The sequence below is a fragment of the Limanda limanda genome, chromosome 3 (genome assembly GCF_963576545.1).
Source record: "Limanda limanda chromosome 3, fLimLim1.1, whole genome shotgun sequence".
NCBI lineage: Eukaryota > Metazoa > Chordata > Actinopteri > Pleuronectiformes > Pleuronectidae > Limanda > Limanda limanda.
Window position 1 is genome coordinate 29,716,410 of NC_083638.1, and position 21,155 is coordinate 29,737,564.

General features: G+C 43.0%; 1 protein-coding gene across 2 annotated transcripts; it reads right to left on the reverse strand.

Annotated features, from left to right (window-relative positions):
- Positions 1-2,616: 2,616 nt before the first annotated feature.
- On the reverse strand, positions 2,617-20,361 carry znf507 (zinc finger protein 507). 2 transcript variants are annotated; one of them, XM_061068570.1, is made up of 7 exons: positions 20,308-20,361; positions 16,458-18,782; positions 14,242-14,359; positions 13,990-14,098; positions 11,147-11,251; positions 6,625-6,759; positions 2,617-6,409 (listed from the first exon to the last, which is right to left on the reverse strand). In XM_061068570.1, exons 2-7 carry the CDS (start codon positions 18,777-18,779, stop codon positions 5,938-5,940), a joined length of 3,261 nt encoding a protein of 1,086 aa, XP_060924553.1. In that variant the 5' UTR covers positions 18,780-18,782; positions 20,308-20,361; the 3' UTR covers positions 2,617-5,937. The 2 variants fall into 2 exon arrangements, with proteins under 2 accessions (XP_060924553.1, XP_060924554.1); XM_061068571.1 differs by having other exon boundaries at positions 20,312-20,326.
- Between the last annotated feature and the right edge of the window lie 794 nt (positions 20,362-21,155).

A 21,155-nucleotide genomic window follows, 5' to 3' on the forward strand; every position in this document is an offset into this window, starting at 1 on the left:
GTTATTGTATATGAGGTCTCTACCTCAATGGAGTCCCAAGTTAAGAGAAAGGTTGAATATTTTGTGTGTAGTGAAATATTTCACCGCAGTAACAAACATGACCAGAGACAAAGTCGGTAATTTCTCAGTATTTATTACCAAAAATACAATAGCAAAGTAGTGACATGACACTGCCTACGATGTTCTAAAGAATAAATAAACATGAAGCAAACCTCACACTGCTGTTGGACACGATACCATGCTCAACCCCCCATTACAAAGTTTAATAAGAGTATAAATGCACTGATCAGGACAAACATGTTATGTTTCCACCAGCTTTGGTTTAAAGTCAAGTGGCTCATTTTGCCGCTTTTAGCTGAAAACCATAAGTTCCCTTAAACAGATTCAGAGGAAATAAGAACATAGCCAAAAATTCAATCTACAATTCAAAGTTTTTTGTTGTTGTAAGTTGTTTTTCTTTCTACAAGATTATCAAAAAATAGATTTTATCTTTTAAAAAATGTCAGTTTTCAGGTTCCGCAGTGCTCATCTACAAATATGTACACACCTAAAATACATATCAAGTGTCTCAGCCCATTTTTTTAGCTAAAAAAACTTTAGTTATACATATATGACATGGCTGCTTCACATACTCTGTTCACCCAAGCTGTTAAATAAAAAATGTGCATTTGCATCAATGGGAAACCTACTGAGGTGATTAAGTTTTTTCTCCCACTTACTGACTAAAACAAAATATTGATCTTTTGTTAAATCGTCAATTTGCAGCTTCAACCTAAATAATACTTTGAACTAAAAGGCACAATAAATCACAACAAAACACAATTGTTCCTATGACAGTCAGAGGTCATTGCTGTAACCTTATATGGCCCAGATGATTGGTTCTGTAGTTGTAGCATGAAACAGATGTAGAATTTGTGACACCTATAATGCATCATTATGGGTGCAATATATATATACTTTTATTTTTGTGACTTTAGTACAGTGAGTGTTGGCTCCAATTGAACATCTAATTGTAAGGATAAGTCTCATATTATTAGGGTTTGTCAAGACCCACAAAGAATTGTTCCTAGAGACAGGTAATATTTGCACATCCAAAGCCTGATTCATGTCTTTGGTCTGTGCCAAGCAGTTCCATTGTTATCAATCAATCAAAGCCAATATTCACAAATCACAATTTAGGAGCCCATCAGTGAGGACGTCTCAGTAGCCAGGGGACTCTTCTTACACGTCATACTTCTCTCTCCCTATTTTTCCTGTCTCTTTCTTTACAGTCAAATAAAGCAAAAAAGAAAAACATCAATGAATCATGCTGCTGTGCTTTTGGGGACCTTCCTCTGCATTATGACAAACATCTGCACTGCAGTTTGCTTCGAGTCAATCTCACATACAGCATCCTGCAGCTGGTAATACTCAGCAGTGCTCCAAATACAGTCCTCAGTCCATGTATGCACAGTTTACTACAGGTTTGCTAAACCTCAGAAATTGTTTAACTTTGTTTCAAAAAGCTATATGGGTTTTGGCCGGTTGTTATTGACATTATAGGCTTGGTTTTGGCCCTTTGATAGGATCTGTTGACAATAACAAAAAAATCATATTCTCAGCCTTGTTCAACTGCTTTAAGTAGTTTACTTACTTGCTTACTTAAACCTACTAACTGCATTGATTTAATAACTTTCATTCAACTCAGTTCAACATGAGAACGAAACACAATAAGATAAGTTAGGAACAAACTTAACAGTTAAGAAAGATTATCAAAACCACGTCATTTGTACCAAAAGTTAAACCAGAAAGGAGCAAGCCCAAAACACTGTTGATAATCTCCAATAGCACAGGAAACTGTGCTCACAACTCTTGCAGTCATGTACAATTGTCAGCTGGACCAGGACGTTTGGCTGGAAACTGTGATGGTTACAACAGACACTTGGGGGTAACTTGGTCACTGTCCACCTTAGGTTTCACTTCCAAACTTTAAAACCCTATCCATTTGTTTGTCAGTTTGTTTATTAGTGTGCGGGATTATACAACAACTACAGAATGGATTTCCATGATGCTTAGTGGAAGGATGACACATGGGCCAAGAAATTCATCATTACATTTTGGTGTGGATCCAGACAGAAGAGCGATTTCTTTAACATTGTGAGACATGACTTTGTTTTTTGACTTTTTCACCAATTTGCCGGGCAGTAAAGGCAGTAATTTTTGGATTGTGATAAAAAAAAAACAAGACATGTTAAGGGGACTGAAATCTATGAGTTATGAAATTTGGTGCAGATCCAAATAAAACTCTGGTTTCATAGGGGGACTGCTGGGCCGATGCGCTCTACTGAGTGCTATTCTAGTTTATTATGCTGACGCAGTGAGGATAGAACTAGTGAGCCATGCTGTAAAAGACAATTATGACAGCAGATCATCGGAGAAGTGGAGGCTTTCAGACTGTTGACTTGGTTTAATGGAACAGCCTTATGGTAATGTCAGCGAGTCAGTGGAGGCACCGAGAATGAACAGAACATCAATTCTACAAGGACTGACGTTTAGAATGTATGTGTATGTAAAATCTCTGTATCTGAGAGAATGACGTGTTAATATACTATATATTTATACTTTTATTCTGATAAAGTGGCAGCACTACTTTTGTGCCAAAAATATAAATATAAAGTTCCAGGTGAACAAGGATAAAAGCCACGTCATTTTTTTCCACAAATTTTGGAGGTGAATTATCAGGAGCGATCAGATTCATGGCAGCATCCTCACAACAGAGAGGAGAGCGGTGGGCGGGGCCTGTCTGTGTGTGGCTGCGGTCGGACTCGTCTTTAATGTTCACTGCTCATTAAAATGAATGTCAAGTTAATCAGACAGGAGGGACACTGAAGCCTCACTTAGATTTAATTTTTTTTCTTCATACAGACATGTCACTGTCTCCTTTGATTCAGACAAATTAAAAGCCAGACAATAATTATCCGGTATGATAATGAGACGTCCAGGCCAGGTATAAGGGCTTTGAGATACAGATTTAATTTAGTTTCACCCTCTACGCTTCACACACACACATGTACACGCACGTCTACCCACACACACACACTTTTGCGTTATGTAAGGCGAAGTGGGGTGGATTGGGGGATGGGCATGAATTATGTATATTCCATTTTATCTTAATTTCCACAGCCTCTGTCTGTGTGGATTGAAGGAGGGGGTGGCATACTGATGAATTACAGGACCAGTGCGTAGGGTTTAGCAGTAGAGGTGAGGTAGCAGACTGAGTACCCCTCCCCTTCTATGGTTTGTCCATTCTGGGCTCGTGTTGAAACCTCGGTGGAAGAGGATCCACTCGGAGTGTGGAAATAAAAGCTCATTCGAAGCTTAAGTAAACACATCAAATCTTAGTTACAGGAGATTATTCCCTTTTGAAAACATAATCCCCCTAAATCCTACACACCGGTCCTCTAATGTGACATGGTGCGCTGTGCAGGGCAGAACTGGATGACACATTAGATGGGAGGGAGAACTGACTGCTTGGTTTAAAATCTAAGCTTCAACTTTGAATTGACCCTGGTGCGTTTTTGGCCAACAGAATTATTCTTTTGTAAGGCTACTTGGTTATCAACATGAAAACATCTCTTTTTAACTTTACATCCTGGGTGCATGGCACAGGTAGTTGGACATGAATCTACATTAAAGTGCGAGACATATTTTGGGGAACGCGTTTCTACGATAAGCATTAGGGTCACTTAAGGTGAAAAAAAATAATCGGGGAATAAGGTGATAATATTATGAGAATAGAGTTTTTTACTAGATTTAAGCTGAATATTACAAGAATACAGTCTTAAATGTACAAGAAAAGTAAAGTCATTATTTTAAGTTGCATGTCATTTTCAAGGGAGAATATCAGGCTGATGCCTGTCGCCTGTGTTAAAATGAGGAATGTGGAGCACATTGTTAAGTTATACTTTAATTTAGGTTTGTTAAATTACAGCATACTTCATATTTTGGCTCATCAGCACCATATTGTCCTAAGAATCAGGACTTGGAAGAAAAAGAGACTGTGAAAAAAAATGTCTATTATGAGGACATGCCTTTTTTGTGGAGGAGGAAATGTTTAGTAATGGTTGACTGTTAAAATTATATGTACTCAAAAGGATTTCATACAACATCTCATTGTTTGTCGTTTCTCAACAAACAATGAGATTTGTTCAAGATTTTGGATCCAGAGGAGCTGGAGATTTGGTAAGCTAGGGTTGATGGTTTTTTTTGCTGCTTATTTCCCAAATTTAAATTTTTCTCATATTACCTTTTCCTTATAAAATTAAGACAATTTTCCTAATATCAGAATAAGATTTGTCATATGCTTCTGGGTGGTCAGTTAAATTTGTATCCCTTCATAGAGAAGCCATTTTTTGCCTTGTTTTCTGTTTGAAGACATTCAGATCATCATAGAAAACATGAAGCCTACATTGGTCGAGGTTTTATCATCATGACACTTTTCTGAGCGGAGAGTCGTTATATCACAGATAATGTATTCAGTCGCATGGGACTTTCACATCCACGTATTCTTGTGTACTTTGGCCACTAAAAAGTTGTATGTGTAAAAGCTTATATTTTAAAAACACTTACAAAAAAATTATAATACAAATGTTATATACACCATAAATGTGATGGGCTATGAAAAAGACCTTGACTAAACGTAATATTGTGCATAGCACCGCAATCGTAAGTGAAAACAGGTGGGTCTGATTCAATACCACATATTCTTGCTCTCAAATATCTAGGCACCAAACACCCACCTGTGCTAACTTCCCTTTTAAATCATTCCTTTTAATCAAAACCAAACATCTGTGGCCAGAAGACTTTGCTCATCCTCCACCTGTTTCTACTTTGCACTAGATCATCCTCGACATCACCACTGAGAGCAATTACATTCTCCTCTAAAGACGCTACTTTACAAACAATCCCACAGTAAAATTACAGTCACTCATACAAAAATATGTATAATGCAAATAACAAATAAGAAACATTTGCCTCTTGAAATGGGCAGAACAGAAACTAACGTGCATAAAAACCTGATATTATATCATATTCAAGCTGTGATGTGTGCCCTTAGGCATTTGTGAGTTTGCACATGTACCTCCTATAAAAAGTCTAGAGCGACTGCTTTCTAATTAAATACATTAAATATTACAGTAGCAATAAAAGAGCTGCCTTGTAGTCGATATATGAATTAGACTGGAAAATATGTCATCTTTGCTTTTCTCCATTCCTGCTGAGGGATTGTGTGGTTTTGTGAGGTATGAACTTGTCCCTGTATAGTGAAAAACTTGGGCTAAAGCTGGGGTTTGTCCCTTGAAATCAACGTTGCTTCCCTAAAGACACATATTGTGTCTCTCATGTCAAATTATTTGATACAAATATTAACGGCTTATAAGCGTTGTTCTATGTTTTATTTAACATTCCTTTTAAAGGATATGCCACACAGAAAACCTTTCCATCATATTTCCCCACACCTGTTCAAGGTGTGTGTATTGGACCAAAGTTACTTCAGCCCATTGGCTACATCCATACTACTATGTTTTAGTTTGAAAAAAAACAAAACTGAAATAAGTTTCCATATTGTTTTCTTCAGGTTTCGAAACATCTCTATTTCTGCCTGTCCAGACGCAAACACTTCTCCAAACATCTCTGTTATAGCTGCTCTGAAACTCTGGAGTAGTGTGGACACCAGGTTAATAATGAAAATGGAGTAACATGGATGTAGCCTTTGTCACCAACCTACATGCTGAGAAATGGCAGTAAACTACGTGGGTGTGGTAGACGTGAAATGGTTAAACCTACAACCCACAGCCACCTTGAGGTAAAGAAATATAATGAAACTGTTCTGTGTGAGGCAGATACTTGTAAGAGCGCAGGGTCAGTGTTGATATAGAGAAAAGTAGAGAAGGACAGGTCTCACTCTGCTGTCTGGAGGCTTGGTTGTACTTCAGCTTGCTGTTGCTGCTGCTGCTGCTGCTCCTTGTTGAGGATGATGCTGATGATGTCTCCCTCGTGCTCCTTCATGTGCTCCATCAGCCGCTCTTTACTGGTGGACTCGTAGCCACAGATGCAGCAACAGAATAAGAGCACACAGTACTCCATGCTGGGGCCCGGGACGGGGGTCTGGCCGACAGGCTGGCTCTGGGACTGAGAGGGGATCTGTGCAGGGTCACTGTCCGGGGGACTTGGGGATTCAGCTGACCACTGTGAGGGGTCTGTGGTGGGTGTGTGGAGGCCAGTCGAGCTGTCTGCGGCTGGATCAACTGCTGCTGTTGTCAGTGTGGGTGTTATCTGCTCCACCGGGGCCTTTACTCTGTCCTTTGAGGGATGGGCCACCGCAGGGTGGTCCGCCACTGATTCCGGAACTGCAGACAACTTCTGAGGAGTTCTTAGGGAAATGAAGGAAGGTATCATCAAGAGGAAGAGAACAGAGGCAGCAAGATGACATAACTGAGTTGCAGCTTTTACTCTTTATAAACACACAGCTTGAAGTAAGGAGGTTTTTTGATTTCCAGGATCTAGATTTAGTAGACATGTGCAAATATAGAAGTGAAAACTTGAAAGAAACTCAAAGTAACTGTGTAACTGAATAAGAGTGTTTACCGGCTGCTCTGGGAGATGGCCTCATTAATGGCTTGGTTGACTTGCTCGTAGTTGTAGTTCTGGTCTCCGGCGTGCTTCCACATATGCGACTTGAGTGACGGAGGGTGACTGCACACATAGCCACACAGAGAGCACCTGGAAGAGGGAGAAAATAAATAAGGAATAAAAACGAGGAACGATGAGCAACGAAGTGAGAGCGGATCAAGTCCAAGTTGATTTAATTTGCGTCCTGAGGTTCTGCTAATCCTTCTACTACTTTCCATCAAGAGGTACAATTCTGACGCAAAACTCCACAGGGGAAATTCATCTTGAGAGATTAAGTGTGGAGGACAGAAATAGGATTTACAGCCCACTGGTGAAGTCATTAGGGATGCACCGATCCGCTTTTTTCACCTCCGATACCGATATCTGAGGTTTAGTATCGGCCGATACCGATCCGATACCGATACTAATTAAACAGTCGGATTCCCCTGGTCCGCACCAGTTCTAAGTCACCCGCGGGCGAGTTCACCAACTTTGCAGCTCCGCTGGTTCCGTTCAAACTGAGCAGGGCGGGAGATCCGGACCGGGACCCGTCCGGCACCGGGCCGGCGGAGGGACCGGGAGACGGACCGGGAGCTGGATCGGGAGCGGGACCCGGAGCGGGACCCGGACCGGGACCGGGGTTCACACACGCCCGGGGGAAGCTAGCGGCGTGCGGAGTGGGCAAAGTTCCGGGTCCCGGTCCGGGTCCCGCTCCGGGTCCCGTAACCGGGGCAGCAGCACCAGCAGCCGGCAGCCCGGCTCCGGGGAGCACCGCGGCCCCGGTGGAGGCGGCTCGGCTCGCACCGGGAACCGGGGGGAGAGGCTCCGGGCACTGTCGGCTCCGCACGGCGTGTTGCTTGCGTATGACGTCACTCACAGCGCACAGCATAGAATTACACAGAATAGATCAGCCGATATGGATCGGCCCATTGTCACCGATACCCGATCTAGAAATTTCTTCAATATCGGTACCGATACCGATACAAATATCGGATCGGTGCATCCCTAGAAGTCATGTGTCAAAATTAAAACAAATATAAGTCATCTCTGCATTCATTCTTTAATCAACTATCCCCATGCCTGTAGTAACAAATAATACAAATAAATAAGTTTTAAAAAAGGTAACATGAAATGAAATGCAAGTCCTCATTCAGCCGGTGTTGATACAGGGTTTTTGCTACTTTCATTGTGTAGCTATGTTCGCTGCAGAATTGTTCCCGCCGCTGCCTCAGGGTCAGGGCAGACACACTTTTGGCCAAGTCACCTTTTTCCGTGCCCACAATAAACACTGTCAGAAGTTATTAGGACCGGAACAGTCCAGTAAGTTTACTATGTTTTTGTTTTGATATGATATGATGTGACTCACAGCAGCACCAGTGAATGCCTGGAAATTCAAAACAACCTGTTGCGGGTTACACGTTAGGTAACTGCAACTGTGTTTACATTTTGTGTAAAAATGCATATATTTATAATAATTCAAGGGTATGACACATAAACGCAGGCAGCAGGTCAGAATTCAAATACTTTTTCTATGGATAAATCAGAAATTGAAATGATTGTTAAATATGTTTTACATCAAAATCTAATTATATGAAGCTAAGGATTTGTTTTATTGTCAAAGTCTGTGACATCACATTTGACCCATTCACTTCCGCTCAAATAAATGTACCGACAGTGAACTAGCTAGAAGATTGAAATGGTTGACATAAAGACAGAAATAGCCAGTGGTATGTATGTTCTCAGTGGCCGGACACGTAACTGATGAAACACACAGCCGCAGGAGAACAGGTGCTGCAACAATTCACGGGAACTTTTCCAAGAACACATCTCAAATACCGGGAGAAATGGGAGAATTTAACCCATGGGATGTGAGTGACTGTGTATGTAGGCATGTGTGTTTGTCATGGGTGAAGGGTCGGGTGGAGGATGATAGTTGATATGAGAGTTTAGCATGAATTATAAAGATAAACTCCTAGTAAATGGTAAATTGAGTTTCCAATTTACTTAATTGATCATAGTCTTCATGACCACTCAAGGCTTTTTACACTACAGGTTAAATTCCTAGATTCACACGCAGCTATCAGGGTAACTTCAAGTGCAGTATCTTGGCCAAGGCCTGGAAGGCAGGGGTCGAACTGAATGACCCTTAATCCATGTGCTGATCATAAACTCTCATCGACGCAATCTGTACACAGCATTTCTATTTAACATGATCATTTGTCAGCATAGTAATGCATGTGACTGCAAGCATTTTCCCTGATGCGTGACAAAGGCATTACACCTGCAGAGCGATAGGCTTACCTAATATTCTGGGTACTTAAGTATTTAAAAGTGAGTGAAACATGGCCTCCACACAGCAGTTATTTCCCCATCCCTTAATATCCCGCCACAAAACACCTCTTCTTCATGCAGCTGCTACCTCGTCAGCATTGTTCATGACATATGAGGCCAACTGCAGTGTGGGCTAATGATGCTCATTAGTCCTTTCTCTGGGACACCACACAAGATGCATAAAAACATTAGTGCGAGTAAAGTGCAGCCTGACTTAGTGTCAGTCACATCAATATGATTCTCTGCACGTCCACAGACTTGAACAAAAACATATCACTTTTTCTCTTGGTCGGGACCAAATCAACTGTACTACAGGAGTGAAAGTCACCTAAAAGTCAGGATATATCCTCCTAGTTACTCCACTTTTCTTTTGGATATTTGCACTGTTTTTTCCCATTTAATATCATTGCACACACATATCTTGCTAATTTTATTAGGTTTTAATATTTTTTTTATTTCCATTTCTTGTATTACTTTTATATTTAACATGTCTCTGCTGCTGTTGGGAACAACTTCCACTAGGGCTGGGCGATTTTTCGATCCCGATTCGGGATCGCGATAAAATTTTGATCGATTTCGATTATCTCCTCGTGACATGTATTCGATCTCACGTGGCAAAAGTAAGCGCAACAACAGTGTCGGAGTCTGCCGGCTGCCGTCTGCAGTTAGGACACGACACGCCCCCTTCCCATCGTGAGAGCTGCTGCAGTTGCGAGAGAGAGAACAAGACAGAACGAAGTTGAAAAAATGAGTGAAACTGAAGTCGGGGACAGCGAAAATAATTCCGAATGTGAGAGCGACATCACTACATCACCCGGAACCGAAGACATTTTCGAAAAAAAGCGTAACGCGACGTCAGTTGTGTGGACGTGGTTTGGATACGGCTAAAAGGACGAGGAGCAGACGAAGCCGGTCTGCAAAATATGCCGCGGTCGGTACCAGCCAGGACGGGAAACACCACAAACCTTTTCAATCACCTGAGGCGGCACCATCCCAGTGATTACACAGAGAGTTGGACTCTGCGGGCTCAAGTTTGCACGACACCAAACAAAGAGACAGGCAAGACCACTACGTCTCCCGTTAGCATCGCTAACGTTAGCGATGCTATGTTAGCAAAACAACAGTCCATCCAGTCGTGTTTTGCAGCCATTGCCCCATATGAAAACAATCGAAGCGGGGAAAAAATATAACGAGCGCTATTACTTATTGCTTAGCTACAGATATGATGCCCCTGAGCACAGTGGAGAGGGACGGCTTCAGGAAACTGATCAAAAACTACATATCGTGTTAAGAATCGAGATCGATCAATATGGAAAAACATATCGTGATAACATTTTTTCCCATATCGCCCAGCCCTAACTTCCACCACAGTGATAAATAAAGAGCAAGCCATTTGTCCTCTGATTTCATAAAAGTGCATTACAAAATAATTTAAGTGCCCCTTTAATGGAAAAAGAATATAATTGTGTGTATTTTGTTCTATATGGACATGTACAGTCCAGCACTGTGGTTCCTGATGACTGTACAACGCAGCACAAGTATTCAGTCAAGTGGAAATCAGCAATCAGTGCCATGCACAGACTGGAGGATATAAAATATTTAAAGAGGGACTGCATTTAAACTCCCACCAACCACTAACCTTGTAATCAGAAGCCCATTTGTCAAGTCTCCAGTGCGTTGGCACCATGAGAGCCCACAAGTGTGGTCTCACACACACACTCAAGCCCACATGGCCTCAGATAACCCCCGCAGCTATTAATTCTAACTTTGCAGGTACTGTCTGTGGTCATTCTTATAATTATCATCATCTGTCTGACTCCATTTACACCAAACATTAAAATGAGTCTAAAAATCCAGCTGATTTTCCTTGACTAAATTTACAACTGGCATTATTACATGTTTCCAGAGTTCATACTGAGATCTGCTCGCTCTGTCCAGCTCGTGTGACTTCCTCCTATAATCTTTATAAGCAGATTCTGCATCTCAAAAAAGATAACACGATGCGTTACTGACCTCCGCTGGTGATCATATGAATCACAAATTGTCGTGGGTGTATTTACCTTTAGGCAGTGAAATCTGATTTCAATCTGACCTTTAAAAACATATAAATGCCAGATGTAAATTGTCTTTCTCTCTCTGAATTGAATGCATGCTCCGTGTTTCTCACCTGTACTGCTCCAGAAGCTGCACAGCTTGGTGCTCCTGGGGGTGCCTCCTCATGTGGCTCTTTAAACTGTTCATGTTGGTGGTGGCAAAGTCACAGCTACAGCACCTAGCAGATGGACAAAAGGGAGAATCTGGAGATGAGAGCATCGACACAGAGCAGCTACTTTAACAAGCTGCCTTCTGGGGTCATCGTGTTGCTTCTTTACACTTGTAGCCTGGAGGGAGATAGGGGATATACAACAAAACAGGGAGGAAATTGCTACTTTAGGAAAAAATAAAAAGATAAATCATAACGTTTTCTTCTTTGCTGAACTTCGGATGTTATGGTTGGAAGATGAAACTGGCTTTTTAGTTGCTTAGAGGCAAATACAAGGCCTGCAAACAAAGGCTGGAGTCAACTCTGAGACATTTGCACTGCATTAAAATAAAAAAATAACACAAAACAAAAAAACTGAACTTTATAAACTGAGGTTCAGCGGGGCTGGAATATTAAAAACACAGATCTGACCAACCGAGGACAAGACAACTTTATGAAAAACTAAAAGAAGACAAACTTCCACCAAAAGAGTGTAATTTTTTTTACATTTATTCTATTTCAACTAACTACTGATTACACATTTATTTAGCAAATATAAAACATGAATTATTTTATCTTTTAGCATCTTATATAGTTCGATTTTTATGGATGGTCAGTCCACTTTCACTGAACAGTTTGTTGCAACTTGCTATTCAACTAAAAAATGATTGGATGTAAGTCCAAACTTGTGGACAATTTGTAAAAGAAGAAGAGAAAAACTGACTGTTTATAACAATGCTGTCGTATGTGGTGGCTTAATTAACAGTCCTTGGCTGAAGGACACTAATTCATAACAAACCTTCAGGACATTTACTTTTTTCAAAATGGGAGATGGCAATAGCATGACATGGGCATGTTAAGGCTGCATTGTGGTCTAACAACTTGAACTATGTAAATATACTCATACAGTACAGGAGTCAAAAAACAACTGTCTGTGAGTATTTTGTTAATTCTGTCTCTGTGAAGTCACGCACGGAAACAACAGAGGTCCTGTTATGTGTGTGTGTGTGTGTGTGTTTGTGAGCCTGCACTTAAATATTTGTGAGCCTGCACTTAAATATTTGTGAGGACATTTTTGGAAAGTGAGGACATTTTGGCCGGTCCTCACTTTTTCAAAAGGTTGTTGAGGGTTAAGATTAGGGATGCACCGATCCGCTTTTTTCACCTCCGATACCGATACCGATATCTGAGGTTTAGTATCGGCCGATACCGATCCGATACCGATACTAATAAAACAGTCGGATTCTCCTGGTCCGCACCAGTTCTAAGTCACCCGCGGGCGAGTTCACCAACTTTGCAGCTCCGCCGGTTCCGTTCAAACTGAGCAGGGCGGGAGATCCGGACCGGGACCCGTCCGGCACCGGGCCGGCGGAGGGACCGTGAGCCGGACCGTGAGCGGGAGCCGGACCGGAACCCGGACCGGGAGTCGGACCGGGAGCCGGACCCGGACCGGGGTTCACAGCCGCCCGGGGGAAGCTAGCAGCGGCGTGCGGAGTGGGCAAAGTTCCGGGTCCGGCAGCCCGGCTCCGGGGAGCACCGCAGCCCCGGTGGAGGCGGCTCGGCTCGCACCGGGAACCGGGGGGAGAGGCGCCGGGCACTGTCGGCTCCGCACGGCGTGTTGCTTGCGTATGACGTCACTCACAGCGCACAGCATAGAATTACACTGAATAGATCAGCCGATATGGATCGGCCCATTGTCACCGATACCCGATCTAGAAATGTCTTCAATATCGGTACCGATACCGATACAAATATCGGATCGGTGCATCCCTAGTTAAGATTTGGTTTTAGGGTCAGAATTTTGTTTAAGGTTACGGTTAGGCATTCTGTGTTAGGTTAGGGTAGGGGCTAGGGAATGCATTATGTTCTAACTAAGCTATAAGTACAAGAATGTCTGTTTGTGTGTTTGTTTTGCCAGCAAACAGTTAAGGAAGCTCTACTAAACAGTCATATGTGTTCTCACCTCACAGCAGCTACGTGTTAACACAAAGGCCAAGTGCTAATACAGAGCGTGGAAGTCAGACACCACGAGCACTCAGTGTGAGACTGTGCCTACACAGTGACATCACAGTGCTGCTCTAAGCATTACTGAGTATGTACTGCCATCTAATGGATCCTTGTGCTGCAACATCTTTACATAGAGAGGGCTGGATGGGGAACTAGCACATAAACAAATAGCAAGACTCATTGTCTGGAAATTGTGGTATTGGGTTTACCCACACTGCCTGAGAAAGGAAGTAAAACTAAACCTATTCACTGACCACTGACACTACTACACAGGATACAACAGAAACACAGGAATGGTATTGTTCTCTTAAAAATATTATATCTATTTTAGGTGGTACCAATAACCATTTTACCACATATTTTAGACGACCAATGTCAGGTGGGATTTGGCAAAACATTAAAGGACTCATCATCTGGATGGCAAAACGTTTTCAAACACTGATGCTGTTCTAGCATCTGTACCTTCGCAAGAAAAAGGAATGTTTATTTGATGTTTTCAGCAACATCAATCATGTGTACTCCTTCATTCAGATATGTGTCATTCAAAATGCAAATAAAACAAAACCATACACAAGTAACTCATGGCTACTAGCTACTAGCTAAGTAATTATTTTTAGGCCTTTACTTTAATGATCATCGTTATTTAGGACTTTACTCCAGTCCTATGGAAACAAAGACAGTCTGGTTTCGGCAGTGACTGGTATGATAACTTGCATTTAGGTTATAGAGGTGCATGTGTGCAAGTTTTCTTAACAACTCACCGATAAGGCTTGTCAGAGTTATGAATCCGTCTGTGGTTTCTCACCCCGACATATGTGGAGCTGGTGTAGTCGCACACATCACATTTGTACATCTTCTGCTTTGCACAATCTATCAAACAGGAAACAGGAAACAGATCAACAACTTTCTGAAAACAAAACTGACAAAAACAAATCACATGACAACAGAGAAATAATTGACACTGAAACTGGAGAGTGTCAGTCGTTCATTTGAATATCCTGTAACAGTCTTACCGTGGTCTGCTTCTCGCTCAGCTTCCTCCACTGCGGCTGCAGCTTCAGTGACGGCTGTGAAGGCTGCCATGTCGCTACTGAAGCTGTGGTGCTCTCTTTCATGGTTTCTTAACTGACTCTGTGGAAAGAAAACACAAAGAGAGTAAAGTTTCTACACATAGGAGGGATAATATACGCAGTTGACATTTAAAGCAGCAGCATGCAGGTTTAAGAGGCCGTCTAACTCACTAATGCCACCTGTGGAGTGAATACAGCAGTGGGCCAGCTTCCAGCCTCCACAATTAGAAACTCTTTCAGCTTAACTCCCAAATCTGCTGAATGATATGTTGAATTTAATAACCTCTGCAGCAGATCGTTACTCGAATCCCATGACAACAGTGGAATCAATGGTTTTCTCCTCGTTCGCATCATCAAACTAAGACAACCTTTCATGCCGAGCGGCACCAGGCTCCAACTGGATTTCTGGGTCTCTGTACAAGCCAATGTCTGCATATTACAATCTTACCACAATCACAAATACAAAGACTCTGTATAAATCAAAGACTGTGTATACATATATTCTAAGAAAATATCTGAGGGAAAGAAAATATTGTCTTCAAACTATTCCGCAAAACACACTGATCTTTTTCCTCACCCAATCAAAAACTCTTCCCCCTTCTAATTATTTTAAAATATACAATTTTAATTTCTTGACCTGATTATGCTTTCATCGACAGCACATTAAACAACAATTAAACATTTTTACAGCTCTAAAACAGGTGATTTGTGGGTTACATATTTTTTTTCCTCAGACTCTGACTGTGCTCTATAAAGAAAACTAGGCCCTGTATTTCAATCTGAGATACTGAAAGTGTTTTGGGCAGTGTAAGTTTATACATAAGAGAGCTCACAAATGAGTCTAAACTCAGATGAGTTGAAGTTGTCAGTCAAAACGAGTAAGTGAATGACCAAAAAGAAAAAGGTAGATTCTTTCCAAAATCCTCAGTTGTGTTTGCATAATCTAAACTTGTGTTCACTCAAAAAAAAAAGTTGTGTACAAAAAACACAGATACTGCAAAATAACCTGGTAGACCAAGGAAAAGTCTTGTAGATGAGCAGAAAATTATCTGCATAGTAAATACAACCTGCTCTTCAGGATGTACATGTTTTACATGTTTCCTTGTCAACATCATGACCACAGCCGCAGAAGATTCACCACTAGATGCAAACACTTGGTAAACCTCAGATATAGAAAAAACAGGCTGCAGTTTACAAAGGTAGACCTGTGGAACAAAGTTCTGTGGACCTACATAACAATAATCAACTCTATCCAAATTATGGAAAGAGAAGAAAAGAACAGCTCATGACCCAGAGCCAACAACCTAATCAGTCAACATGGTGTTGGTTCTGCTATGGCTTGGGAATGTATAAACTGCCAATGGAACCCAACCAGTGGCATTTATTGATGGTTTAACTGCTGATAGAAGCAGAAATACCTAGGAGCATTCTGTGCTCAGATTCAGCAAAACGCCTACAACTCATTAAACAACATTTCATCATTCAGCAGGAAAATTATCCTCAACATACGAAAATGACAAGCAAAGAGCTTTCAGCTACCATGCAAATCATCAACTGGCCAAGTCACTCATCTGATCTCAGGCTGACTGAGCAGCGTTCGACATGGTAAAGACCCGATTTTCAGAGAACTGGAGGGCCTATTGATTTGCAACATGTCTCACAATAATTTAAATACAACTACAAATATGAACAGAGAAACAATAAAAACCACAGTATTCAACAGTTCAGATGTTTATAGTCATATTACTGTGTACTGTACTGTGTATATCACAATATTTCCTAATTTAACTACATAAATCTTTACTCTTCATGGGAACATTTCAACTTCTTTGAATAAGGTTTTAGTTGCATTAGGAATCAGGACAAAAATCACAGTTGTTGCTGGTGAGGAGTTGACTGTTACACACGTGGCACAGTTGAAACAGAGGTGAACGGTCAGTGTTACATTAACTAGGAAATACTGATGGTGTATACAGTCTGTAGCTCTGTGTGTGACCTGCACTTTAACCTGGACCATTCTGCCATGAAGAAAAACCTGTGAGGACGGCTCAGACTTTAACACCAGCAACTTCAAATTCATAATAATATAGTTTGTTACTTATGCTGGATCACATATAACAGGATTTTAATGCTGCATGTGGAAGTTGACATCTCCTCACCTTATAGTGGAAGGCATCTGGGCACTGCTTGCACCGGTACATCCTGGTCTTGCAGTGGTGGATCATATGGCTCTCCAGGTCCAAGCTGTCTGAGGCGATGTGATCACAGATGGGACACTGATACGGCTGCCTCTGCCTGTGAACCCGCAGGTGGTGTTTGATGTAGCCCTTGTTGCTACTACTGTAGCGACACAGGCGGCATCTGTATGGCCTTTCACTGCCGGGGAGGTAGTCCACCAGACCACCATCAGGAGAAGCCACCAACCCATCCATTCTTGGAATGGCACACGTGTAACTCCCAGCCCCGCTGCCTGTGACCACACCGGCCACGGCCCCGTTTTGGAACTGTGCGTTGTCCTGAAGCTCTTTTAGGATATCTTCATCAGAGGCATTCTGGTCCGAGCGCTCTCTGAGTCTCTCAATGACAGTGAGCAGCGACAGGCTAATGCCAGCTTTAGTTGTAGGCCCCTCCTCGTCTCCCTCCCTGAGTCCCAGGGGCCCCAACTCTTCTTCCTCACTGTCCTCCCTGTGAAGGCCCAAGTCCAATAGAGCTGCCGTTGTTCCCACGTCTTGTGCTTTGAGGATGGAGGTGCAGAGCTCAGGGGTCCTCATAGGCATCGCTACCAGGGCCTCAGCAGCCAGGGAGTGCAGGCGGAGGGACTCAGAATGTGTCCTCTTACGACTAGCTGGGGGAACGTTTTCATCCCGTGGAGAGTTGCTACTTATGGTAACGGAGGATTTTATATCAGCACTTGATGCCGGGCTGTCTGCAGCGTCTGCACTCCAGCCAAGGACCTCCTCCTCCTTCACAGCTCCAATGTGGTCACGCTCTGGCTCCTCCACATCCTGTAAGCTCTTGTCCCTGTCCACATCTGGGCTAAGAAGAAGTGGGTTAGGTGCCATGACTGAATCCTCAGCCGAGGGAAGACGTTCTACAATCACGTTGATCCGGCCGGCACTGTTGGGACTGCTGTTGATAATCTTCTGGGCTGACGACAGTAAGCTGTCCGTAATAGAGCCACTATCATGGTGACCATCTATCTCAACCTCAGACTCCGCCAACGTCATCACCTGCACTTCCACCAGGGGCTCCTCGGAGGTCAGGTCTTTGATAGAGTACGCATGTTCCTCCTCTTCCTCTGCCGTGTCTGGACTTTCATCAACATCAGAAACAGGTTGATTTAAGAGATCCTGTTTACTGTCGACACCCAGTGGCACACAGAGCTGGAGCTTGAAGCCAGTGGGGAGCTTTTGCAGGCCTTTATCTTGAAGAGCTGGGGAAAAAACTACCATCTCCTCTCTGGTCGTGGCAGGGTTAGCTGCAGCCTTGAACTCTCTTATTGCAGGAGCCCCGATGTCCTCCTCGAAGATAGGGTAAGAGCAGTCGACGAGACCAGCATGCTTCCAGGCATGGGTCTTTAGCATTCGCTGCTGGCTGCAGACGTAGCTGCAGATTAGGCAGCGGTACAATCCATACTCCTCATAGCTGTACCATTTCTTCTTCTGTGGCAGCTCCTTGGAACTGTCCGCTGAACTTTTGATGACCTCGGTTCCTGTACTGCCACTGCTCCCAGTCCAGTCCCCATCCTGGTTTCTTAAAACGTCTTCCTTCCCATCGCTGTAAGTATCAGACGGAGGGTAATCCCTCTTCAGGTTTCCTCCATTGTCGAAGTGCAGCCTGACATGTGCCTCAAGCTGCCCCTGGTCTCTGGAGGTAAAGCGACACTCGGAACACATGAGGATGACATCACTGTTCTGCTCATTGTGCTGCTTCAGGTGCTCTTTGAGCAGAGGCAGTGTTTGGGAGAGGAATGGACACAGGCTGCACTGATAGCATGTTACTGTCCACTTTTGGTTGCTGCTGTTGGAGTTGTCACATATCTCTGTTACAGTGGAGGTGACGTTGTTATTGTTACTGTCGCCTGACACAGGTGGAGAAAGAGCCCGGTCAGCTGTGCTGCCATCTGTTTTCACCAACTTGACATTCCTCTTTATTTTCTTAATGGGAGAGCTTCCTCTGCTCCCCTTCGCCCCGTCATCACCTCCTCCTCGTGCAGAAGAGGCCTGTTGAAACGCTCTTTTCTGTGCCGCCGAGATGCAGCTACGCTGGGGACGCTTCTCCACTATTTTGCTGAGCTTCTCAATGACTCGGATCAGAGAATTGGGGGCTTGCTTGAGTTGGAAAATCTGAGAGGGCTCTTCCTTGACAGCCTGCCGGGTTTGGCTTTGAGCAGGGGATTCCACCGCTGACGGATCAGCGGAGGAAGAGGAAGAAGTGGAGGAGTGTGTATTGAGAACAGCTACACTGCTGATCTCCTCCATGACCTGACAGAGAATAGAGGAGGAAACACCATAGATTAATAACTAAATAATGTGATCATCACTTTGAGTGCAGCTGAGACGAGAACACACACACACACACACACACACACTCCTGCAGACAGAGGAGAAGTTCTTCACAGAGATTATTATTGATTATTATTAAAAGTCATATCGCTCAGCCCAACATGTTAAATATTAATTAACTTTGAATAAACAGGTGAGGAGCTCCAACCAGCATTATTATAAGCCAAGGAAACAGCCCATTCCAAACAGCCATTGTTAGAGCAGACACTGCATTGGTTTCTTTTAAATTCTGGAAGAGTAAAAGATGTCAAAAGTACTTAATTTACATAAATAGACATATGCAGCCAATTTTGGCATTTGAGATGCTTGAATTAATTGATGTTCAACATTTTTTGCTTGATAAAAATATACATTTATGATTATCCAATTCAATTATTACCTGCTATTTACTATTAATAAAAAGCTTTCAGCTCCCAACCGCAAAACCCTGAACTACAACTCAAACACTAAGTGTGTGTGTTCACCAATGAACTATTTGTGCATATTGACAATAAAGTTATTGTCAAACTATAATGTGATTCAGCAACAAGTGTTGATCTAAACACAGTGTCGTTGTACCAGTAAATAAGCGTGCTATGGGACCACAGCACAGTATTTAGTGTAGTGGGGGGATTGGCTGTTAAAAAGGAAAAGTCAAGTATAACCACGATAAGTGTGATATCTTAACTCCATGATGATGATAAGCCCCCTCACTGCTGCCTTGAACACACGTGCTCCATGTGCATCTGTTTACAAACGCAGCTACAGGGAACTGGTCTGACCGCATATCCCCCACTTTCCTTTTTATCACTCCCTGACCACAGTTCACCTTCCTCTTTCTCCTACTTCTGCTTGTGTGGGACTAGATCACAAAGAGCGGGACACACATGCATGAATCACTGGCCAAAATCAGGAAACAGACCCAATCGTATTATCCCTGATGCAAGAGCAACCGATTCCAATAACAAACCACAGGCTTCTTCTTTCAGCTAAGAATGTATATGTGCCAGATAAACAGCGCAGGGTGGAATACCAATGAAAAAGCTTGTATGAAACAGCTGACAGATTATTGATCAGGCTGCCCGGGGGGTGAGGCCAGTCTCGGCCACCCTGTGCCCAGACCAGCCTCAGATGAGCACCTGTTATGTCAGTGTCTAAAAATATTCCAGCCCCAGTGGAAATGAGGCTCAGCTCTGAGCTCCTGGCACAGCCGGGGACCACCAGGCTAATGCTAGCTAACATACTGGAGTTGCCCGGAAGTCACTGTGGACCCTCCAATGTGGAGACTCCAACGAAACCAAACTTAGGAGGCAGGAGACAAGCCTGTTAGCTTAGCAGCTAGCTCAAACACACGAGTGTCCCACAGTGGCAGCAGTCCCTCACTGTACAAGGACAGCTGGAAACTGTTTCCGGTTACTGATTGACGGAAGAGCGCGTGCTCGTCCTTTAACGAAGGTATACTCACTGACACAGAAACACGCGACGCTCTTTGTCCTCAGCGCATAAAACTACTTCACATTTTATTCGTTAGCAATAAAAAAAAGTGGCCTCCCTCTGTCCCACATTGCAAAATGGCGTGGATGGAATATGGGTCACGTGACTCAGAGTGTGGGTCAGGTGACCAGCCCGGTTTAACCTATCGGGTGTCAGGGTTTCACCACGTTGACTGCTGCTGCCTTCATGGGCTGCTCGTAAAACGCCCCTTCATCCACCCGCCGGTGTCGTGTCAAGTTTAGTTATCCCCGACGGAGACTGTGCCCCCATTCACGGGAGCGCGCCTGCGTCTAAACGTGGGTGAGGCGCCATCACTTCACTTTCGCTGGTGAACAACAAGCACGCATGGATTGTTGAATTCATTGTTTCATCAGAGTTGGTTTGCACTGTATCAAACTAAATGTTTTTCTTTGTGTTCACCTCCTCTGTGTTATTATTGTGCGTGTCTTATTATTTGATGTTCTGTTATTGAATGGACAAGTTTACCTGAGCAACTCACACTTAAAACTTCACTTCACTGCTTTTTGATCATCTCTCAAAACTTATTTACTAACCGAATGGCTTTTACTTGATTGTTTTTTCCTATTATCATGTTTCTTATTATCTGTTTCTGTTCTTTTTATATGTTGTTGTAAGGTTGTATTAGTAGTCCTTGATTTGAGATGTTGTATTACTGGTAGGCTACAGTGCCCTCTCTGTATCTGCCTGTGTGGAATGGGCTGTTTTCTTGTGCCGTGTTGAAGCTCCAGAGCTACTAACATAATTATTCCTTGTCATTAGATAGTCCTTCTCAAACAGTTCTACAATATACTGTCACTT